Source organism: Poecile atricapillus, chromosome W (genome assembly GCF_030490865.1).
Source record: "Poecile atricapillus isolate bPoeAtr1 chromosome W, bPoeAtr1.hap1, whole genome shotgun sequence".
Lineage (NCBI taxonomy): Eukaryota > Metazoa > Chordata > Aves > Passeriformes > Paridae > Poecile > Poecile atricapillus.
This window is the reverse complement of record NC_081288.1, coordinates 10,373,688-10,383,057: the sequence shown is the minus strand read 5'-3', so window position 1 is coordinate 10,383,057 and position 9,370 is coordinate 10,373,688. Positions and strand designations below refer to the sequence as shown.

At 36.6% G+C, this 9,370-nt stretch overlaps 1 protein-coding gene across 2 annotated transcripts in view; it reads right to left on the bottom strand.

Annotated features, from left to right (window-relative positions):
- Nucleotides 1-9,370, bottom strand: part of LOC131591742 (voltage-dependent calcium channel subunit alpha-2/delta-1-like) — a 362,151-nt gene that overhangs the window by 6,364 nt on the left and 346,417 nt on the right. For both annotated transcript variants that reach the window (XM_058862758.1, XM_058862760.1), the window contains 2 exons: nucleotides 9,014-9,126; nucleotides 6,004-6,086 (listed from right to left, as the gene is read on the bottom strand). In XM_058862758.1, the coding sequence (XP_058718741.1) occupies nucleotides 6,004-6,086; nucleotides 9,014-9,126 (196 nt within the window). The remainder of the gene's footprint in view (nucleotides 1-6,003; nucleotides 6,087-9,013; nucleotides 9,127-9,370) is intronic.

Below are 9,370 nucleotides of genomic sequence, written 5' to 3'. Positions count from 1 at the left end.
AGGTTTCCAAAACAGTTTGGGAAAAATATGGAAAATCAGATAAAGCAGACAAAGCAGACTCAGTACATTATCAGGAGTTATAGCATTCACCAAGGGTCTCCTTTAGAAACTTAGATGTAAAAAAACCCCAACAATCCCAAGCCCAAAAAAAACCCCAAATCAGCATTCAATTTCGTTAGAAAGAAACAAAAATTCATTTTGTCCTAAAGCAAATACCTCATGTTGGCCGCCATTGTTTATTAACAGTAGTGTTTTCCAGACATATCTCTGTCCTGTGTTAGCTTTATCATTTGGTTGTATAATTTTGGCTTTGACTTTTTGTTTGGTTTGGTTTTTTGTTGTTATTTTGGTTTGGTTTCTTGTTTCTTTTTAGTTGATTGCTCTCTACAAGTTCAAAATTCCTAAGGTTTCTGGTCGACAAGAAGTCCTAAGTGAACTCTGCTGCACCAGATTTGGACTAGGACGCTAAGATTTCAAGATGCACTGAACATTCTGGTTTATTTGGTTTGGCTCTGTCACTATTTGCATCTGCATTGTATCTTGTCATGCAGCTTTTTTATTATTTAAAGCCCTTAAAAATAACCCCGTTGCTTCTTTCTTGCAGTGATTACCACTAAAAACAGAATTATCAGTGAAGGTTTCCTCTAACATGAATTCAGCGAAAGGCACTCAGTGTTACCTCTTGGTATTTATTATTCTTATCACTGAAATTACTTAGAAGAGTCATCTTTGAAGAGAGTTGAAAGCAAATCAGCAGATTTAAAATTTCCAACAGACAGAAGATGTCTGGAGAGTATAAGTAGTAAAATGAAGGTCTTAAACAAAATTGTGTTTAATATGAGGGGAAAATTCCTTTATAGTGAAAATGGCATCCAGTACGGACACAAAGCAAGTAGGCCTCCACATACAGAATTATACAGGACTCATCTTACACCTTCTTGCATTAGACCAAATATTGCAAATTATCTTCATAGATTAATCCTACCACCATATGTACTTGAAAACACCCTCCATTCTGCTGTCCATTTCTACTTGCTCTGAGATTTTTCTAACTACACCACAATTTCTCAACCACTCTTACATTCATCAGTCATACAATGAAATATTCCTATTGGGTTGAAAAGAAGTATTTTAGTATCTTTTTCCCTCTCCCTAAAACTACACAGAGAAGTTTTTAAGGGATTCACAATTCTCAACAGTAGAGAATTTCTTGGAAGCCTCATGGAGGAGAGGCAACCTCTTATTATGAATGACATTATTGAACTGCACTACACAAAAGTATACAAGGTTTTTACACTTATTTCAAGGTTAGTGAGATTTTAACAAATTGATCAAAGACACATTAAATTTCTGAGGTTTGTAGACCAATCTGCAATGGTAAACCAGCAGTTCTGCCAAGAACAATTTCTAAATATTGTCTCTGGCATCAGTTAATTTTTTCGTGTTCTAAGCTAAGACAAAAATAGTAGTGGCAAAGAAGGTACAGTAAATTCAATCTAAATCAATTTTTTTCTCCACAGAATTTCACTCTGTAATTTTCTTTTGTGGTTTCACTCTTGTCAAAATTACAGAACATGTGAAAATACTTTCAAGGAAAATAAAATAGATAAAAAGGGGAGAAAATCTGATTATGTGTTTATTTACATCAATCAAAACAGTCAAGAGTCCCCTAGAAATAAGTGTGATTCCATCCCTAATTTAAAACCAGATTGAGAGAAATGTCAGTTTTGAATGGTCCCCAAATTCCATTTTTGAGAACACTTTCCCTTCTCTTGAGCTTTAAGGAAACTTTTCAACTGTTTCATGTTAATGTTATTTTTGAGATTTCTTCTGAAATATCTTATAAGAAAGATATACAGCACCACTTTATCTTCTCTTTACACTATCTTATCTTTACCTCTTCCAGTAAAATTAGACACTGAACTATTTTTAAGCAGTTTCACTGAAATTTTCCAGCCCATTACATTAATCACACAAATCCTGAATAACAGACCAGTGGAGATGTCCTCTCTTTGTTGTCTTCAAAATTACGTCTGCATATTAATTCTCTTTGAAGAGAGAAAGAAGTGTAAAAGAAATTGGAAAGAATTGTTGTAAGCCACTTCCATTTCACCAGAAGTGTGAGTAATTTCTCACATTAATCACATCGAATTTCCTTGCATGCTTAAGGTAGAGAAATATCAAATCCAAATGTCATCTCCTTCATGTCATGCCTTACTATGACAGCTCTAGATAAGACAGTTTTACAGCATCACATGCTATGAAAATTATTCAGCACTTTCAGAATGGAAATGAATGCTTTTATAAAACCATACTTTCATTGTTAAGTATCAAAGCCACAGAATAATTGCTATATATCAGTACTTCCTTGAAGACACTGCCAGTCCAAAATTTTAAAAATACACTTGGAACTATAAATACAGATATACATGTATATGCTAAGGCTATAAACATACTTGTTACTCCTTTAGAAGTGCACTATAACTTTTTAATGTACTAAAAGTTTGTTTTTAAATGATAATAATTCATCGGAACCCACTGTGCTACTCTGACATATAAAAGGGTAAAACAACATCTGCCCAAAGAGCTTCTGATCTGGCCTTTGATACCACTTGATTACCTCAAAGTTATACCTTTTATTAGCATGTATTTTAAATATTTCATATTACATGGAGAACACCTTTGCTTTTACTCAAGAGTCACTTCCAGTTTCAGTGCATGGTCATTCATAAATTTTGGATTACCCTCCTTTGCCTGGACTACCAGACAAAGCTGTCAAAGGTGTTCAGACACCCATGCACAGACTGGGGACGTAGGCAATTCCACCAAGATTTATCCAGTGGCCTGGACTGCTGATCACCCTCAAAGCTCCCACTGACATACCTGGGAGCTGATGGAAGTAAGACATTCCCAGTGGGGGCTAAAAATCTGTACAGTTTTTTCCTTTATTCTCAGGCATGGCAAACAAAACCAGTGTGCATGTGCAAAATAAGAGCAAGCCATTTGAGGCAGTGATAATGACTATTTTGTTATCCTTGATGAAAAGTAAAAAAACCTGATCAGCTGGATTGTATCAGTGCTGGCTTCAGTGATTTAATATAACTATTCAGATTAATGTCCAGAGAGAACCCATTTCCAAAATCAGAAAGTTATTAAAAACTAGATGGAGGGACAAAATCAGCTTTATAACTTTCTGTTGCCAAAAGCTTATCAGCTAAAATTATATTCTGTGCGTTTCCCACCTTAAGTAGAGAGTACATTTTGGGCATAAAGAATTCAGTTCAAGGTGAGTCTCTGCTGCTTTATGTACATTGGACAGTAGCTTTTTAATTAAAGAAAGCTATGTGCAGAGCAAATTGCATGAGCAAGAATATGAGATGTTAATCTAGATTTTAATGTGAAATACTACTGGCTTAAAGAAAGGCCTTTCACCTTTCCCTACAATCTTCTGCCATGGCTGTGCAAGTTCCTAGGTTTGCAAGAAATGACGTCATTTAAATACAGAATAAGAAACTTCAAAATTACTCAAATAATAAATGGTTAAACAGAATTTAAAGATTTTTTTCACTTATGTTCAAGAGATATTGCTATAACATGATATTAATTGAATTTTCCCTTAAGTATGGAGAGATTATAAATTACTGTGAAAATGACTGTTCTAAATTTCAATTAATTTTGATATTTCATTATACTAACTTTGAAAAGTGCCCTGTAAGCTTTCAGTTCTGCCTCAGTTTGCTTTACTTTGATAGACATGTGAGTATCTCCCTCTAGTGGTTTTCAGAACAACGCTGATCAGAACCCCCTTCAGTCACACATTTTTTTGCTCTTTAGATCAGCAGTTCTCTTGCAGACATGTCACTTGCACAGTAACTCATGACACACCATCAAATACAACAAAATCTAATTGCCAAGGCTTTACTTGTAAACCCCAGAGTCTGCACTTGGTCAATATACAGGAGTTAATTAGAAGATATACCTCACCTTCTGCTGTAATCAGGCAATTAGTATGTTTAGGTGGCCAAAAATTAAGAAGTAAAAAAATATTATTTTACTGAATTCCTAGTTTAACCAATTTGATGCACACCATTATCTTCCATCATTAATTGCTGTGTTCATTTGAATGCAGTGAAAACTCCTCACTCTTCTCAACAGCAACACTCACACAGTAACACTCATCCTTGGCACCTCCCAAGTGAAGCTTTACTTTCACAGGTATGATGTCTCTTCTATTTGCTTTGTATCTTTGTTTCTGTGAAAAAAACTTTCTTCTTCTGTTCCTTTTGACAAGGGAAAAATGCTTAGAAGAGAAGGATGCAGACTCAAGCTGTTACATGTGCAATTCCAAAGAGCAAACCATATAAACTCAACAGGTTCCCTTGCCTTTGTATGTTCTGTGGGAGAGGCCGTCGTGTTTACTAATTATGATTTATAAGGCTCCAGACAGGTTTTTTTCTTTTTTAATTTCCCTTAATATTGCAACAGTAATTTACTCCAGATTGTTGCTTTTGGGACTCGCTTAATTCTGTTTTCTTTTGTATGCTCAGTAAGTAGAAAAGTCTGCTAATTTTTTAAGCCAAGAACAAAACAAAAAATTAGAGAAAGTAACTGACCATCCACACCACATGAAAACTTGCAGAAAAATGAAGATAGGAGCGGACGTCATGGCAGAGGCACGACTCGTTGTGCATATAGGCTGATCCTATTAATAACGGGCAAAGTAGCAAGTAGAGGAAAGGAAAGAAAACACAGAAAAAAAGACATACAAGATGAGATATCATGCAGATTGCTGGCAGTTAGCAGAGTTAATGTGAAAGCATCCACCCAAGAGCAAGAGATTCACAGCAAATTTTGCAAATAAACTTAACCAAAACAATCCACTGTTACAAAACACATGACTTACACACTGATCAGCACATCAAGCTAGTGAGCAAGAGTTGTACTTTCACACACAATCACATCAGGATGGCTTGGATTATTTACAATGGCTGGATAGCTTTTGAATGGGTTTTCAACTTTATTTAAACTTTGTTGGCCAGCAAGAAGACTTCCTTTTTAAAATAAAATTTGGTTACTAGAAAAATGCGTTGAACACCAGTTCTCTAAACATTTCAAATACTACTGACGTCTCAGTAATTGTGCCTCATTACAAGAAAAGCAGAGAAAGGACTGGAACAAATTTTGGTGTACAGCAGTTATAGCCAACTAAGTGCACTGGTTTAAGACAATCTTTCCACTGCAAAAATTGCAGAAATTGCATGAGGCATTAAAAATGCATGTTTAAAGTTTTATTGTATCTAATAACAGGAACAAGAACTTCCTTGTTCAGTACTTTTTGTCTTGAAATTTCTTCTGAACAACTTGAATTCAGCATAATCTCTTTTGTATCTTTGAATGGTAACATAGAAAGAATATTAAAAATAATATAGATATGTGGCACAGTTATATTTTTTCTCTTGCAAAACTAATGCATTCAACACAGAAGTACCAAAAAGCATAGTTTTGTTGATTTCAGTAAAGAAATGCACTTTTAAACCTGCTAAGATTATGACCTAAGGGCAGTACAATTTGCAGAATTAGAAACAACATCCTAAAACACATATAATTTTTTTAGTAATTTAGCAGTACTTTAAATAATATTTGGAAACATTAATATAGAAATACTACTTCTAAGCCAAGACTAACAATCTTCTTGTGCAAGTCATTGAAGAGCTGAATTTCACAGCACCGTACAGAGACCAACAGTTTTACACTCACTGATGATATTTTAGTGGGAATCATGTGTGAAAGTGCAATGGGTATAGAAAAGGCAGATAAGAAAGCAGCTGTTAAGTTTATGTTAATTGAAAAAGAGTGGCTATGGTCTAGAGTGAATAGTATGTATAGTGATAAAAAGGTTACTAGGCACCAAGGTACATTTAAATACAGTTTTCACTGATCGTCTAAAGCTGCTCTACAATTGTTTTTAAAGATAGTCTTAAAGTCTTACAACTTCAGTTTTACCTGTTTGGCTTCATCAAAACAGATTTCAGGACCCTTTCTGTATCTTGGTTGTTTGACCATTTCACATGGATTTGGCCCTTCATCTGTTTCTCTGGTTAAGGAGTGTCACTGTTTTTCATGCATTGTACATGAGCAGGATCAATATTGTTTGTTTTTTCCATGGCAGGAGACAAGATTTATGCTAATTCAGAGAGTGCTGAAATAAACATCACTATTCACAGCTCCTTGCTTAGATTCAAGAAAACCAACCCAACCATTTAGATAAATCAAAATTACATACCATTTTTTTTACACTGCTATAATCAAGAAAATGAACACACAACTTTTTAGAATATTTTCAGAACCATAAACAAAAAATAAAATAAAAGCTGAGTTCTTTTAACATTTTCTGTATTGCCTTTTTTTATCATTGCATAAATATTTCAGAAAATATTTAATAAGGCAGTAAACTCTCAATGGTGCTGATTATGTTACCACTGAGTTACTCTGCCATAATGAAGATACACAGTAAAAGCAAGGAATCTCTGGAAAAGTAATGTCATATACAGTAGCAGTGAAAGCCTATAAAAGCTACTGGGTCTACTTGCATTACCTACCCCAAATATAGAAAAGATCATGCTGCTGTAGGCTTTGTAGTAAACTACTGAGATCCCATTAGCATTTCAGTGATGAGGGCAGACAGAGAAAATGCTGTCCATACTACCAGCAGAACAGCAGGAGAGAAAGGGGAAAAATGACCTGCTATTAATTAGCTAACTGAATATATTCAGTTAGTACTGCTTCAGCTCACTTCTCTGAAGTCTGTAATTGCTGGTGTTAAAGTCCTTCACACTGTACTTCACATGTGCCACTAGCTAATGTGGGACACAAGTCATTGCAGCAGACTTGAAAGGCATGGGTATGGCAAACTGCAAAACACCCTTCTGGTGAAACCTGCTTATATTACCATTCAGTACGTTAAGCTATTTTTATTCCACTCCAGGTAGCACACATATTACAAGAATCAACTGCCAGAATGTATTTTTGCAGCTCTAATTTACACTTGGAGCAATCCTGTTCATGTACTACCACGAGTAGTGCAGCAACCTCAGTGCAACAAGTGGAGAGGCCAAAGAGAACAGAAGGCAAGATGATGGGGGGGTTATTTATACAGATCTGTATCTGCCTTCATTCAGATGTTATTAGACTCCCCTCCCCTTTTCTCTGCTGTGGCTCAACTGAAAAGGAAGTTGAAACACGAAAATATTCTAAGAGACTGTGCATAAGCAAAGCTGCACCAGCCAAAAGGAAGCAAAGTGTAATAATAATCATCTAAATAGCACCCAAAGGTCATTTTGTCTGCTTGGGTGATGTTATGCTACATCTGCATTTTACTACGTACCTTATTTACAGAAGAGAGGGAATAGCTTAGTACTGCATAGTTGAATAAAAATAAAATAGTTCCTTTAGTCAATATAAGCCCACCTAGCTGTTCTGACTGCCATTTGAGGTCATTTGCTGCTTTTTAGTAGTTTTGGGTTCCACAGGGAAATGCAAGTCATGTGCCCTTTCCCATTCATCACGTTTCATTTTCTATAGTGAGTGCTGTCTATAAATTCAGACAGTGGAAACAGTTAATCAAACTGTCATGGACTGAAGCCAATTAGAATATTAGGCTGTGTTTACATAGTTATGTGATGACACCCCAATGTAACTTCCTTTTCAGCCCAAGCGTAGACGGAATTCCAGTTTTATTAATGTGGCAATGAATGCATTGCATGTGCCAAAGAAACACAGTCATCTGTACCACCATCTGCTTTTCTTTCAGGAGTGGGAGAGGCTGTCTCAACTAACTTCCTGACGTGGACAGAGGTATTACTAATTGTTTTCCCTGTTCTGCCACAGCAATAGAAATTTTGGCTTGATTTACCACTTCTGGCATGCTGTCCTCAAGCCTACATAGAAGAGAATGGCTGAGGTGATTTTCTCCTGGCCTAGAATGTGTATGTTCGTTTTATGGATTTCCATCACCATCACTTACAGGTATCTACTGCAGTGAGCAGGCTAAAGCAGAGAGATTGGCATGAAGGTGGTTGTAAATTAAAACAGGCTTTCACATGCTTTTAATTTCAATGCTTGTGTTGCAAGAGCTCTGCCTAGCACGTAAGCCACCTGTCTCCAGCCAGCTCTGAAGAAATTCTATGCAGCTGGATGAACTCTAGCCTTTAATGGCTAATTCACTTACCACAAGAACTAAGCTTGTCTTTGACACTGAGCACATGCTAAAGTGCCTTCATTAACTAACCAACATCTCAACTTTTCATGACCAAACACTCCTATCCTGTCCCTTTTTTTGTTATTTCTTTAGACAGACATACCACTGTCTTTTCTAAAGTTTGAACAAACCCAGGACACTCAGACTTTCCTTGGTTGTGCTCTCAGATGCCAATCACCTTGGTGGCCCTTCACTACATTTCCTCCTGTATGCCAGTGTGGTCCTGGGAAGCACACAGCACTCCAGATGTGGGCTCACCAGTGCTGAAGGGTTGGGATGGATCAATTCTCCCAGTGTGCTGATTACTCTCTTGCTGTCATAGCCAGGGATGTGACCAGCCCACTTTTCTGCAAGGCACAGTGACAACTCGTGGTCAACTTCCTGCCCACCATCAACCTCCAGCTCTTTTCTGCAAAACTTTCTGTCACTCTGTCCCTAGCCTGTCAGCTATGCAATTATTCTGTCCTCGACCCAAGACAAAGGCCCATTTGCTTTTTTGAAGCTTCATTAAGTTCCTGTGAGCCCATTTCTGTCTAAGTTCTCACAAATAACAGCTTTGCTCTCTACCTCAATGACTGCTGCTTCACATGATTTGTGATACCATCCACAAATACCTGCTACTTCAAGTGTTCCAGTGGCAACCATGAACCATGGTAATAACATGGATAAGTAGGTCATTTCTCCCCAAATATATCCCAGTATCCCATAGCCAAAAATCAATCCACACTACTAAATAACATGATTTTTAAAGGATACCCGGCTTCTCCGCTTGCATCAGTGGCTTTGGGTCACAGGAACGGCACAGGAGCTGGCTGTCACTGATAATGAACACCAGATTGGTGTTTGAAATTTTCTCTGCATGATAAAGTCTGGAAAAAAGGCCAACAAAAACCTATGTTTAAATGAAGCAAGGAAAATCACATTTGAGAAGGACACACAGTATTGGAATAAAATGATCCAGCTTCACAGATTTAGTCTGCCTGCTACTGTTTATCTTTTTCATTAACAAACAGTAAGAAACATTTAAAATAAATTTTGTAATCCTTTTGACATTTCCATCGTACCCTCTTTCAACTAGACTTGTTAGTGGAAAAAATGGAAAAGAGCAAAAAA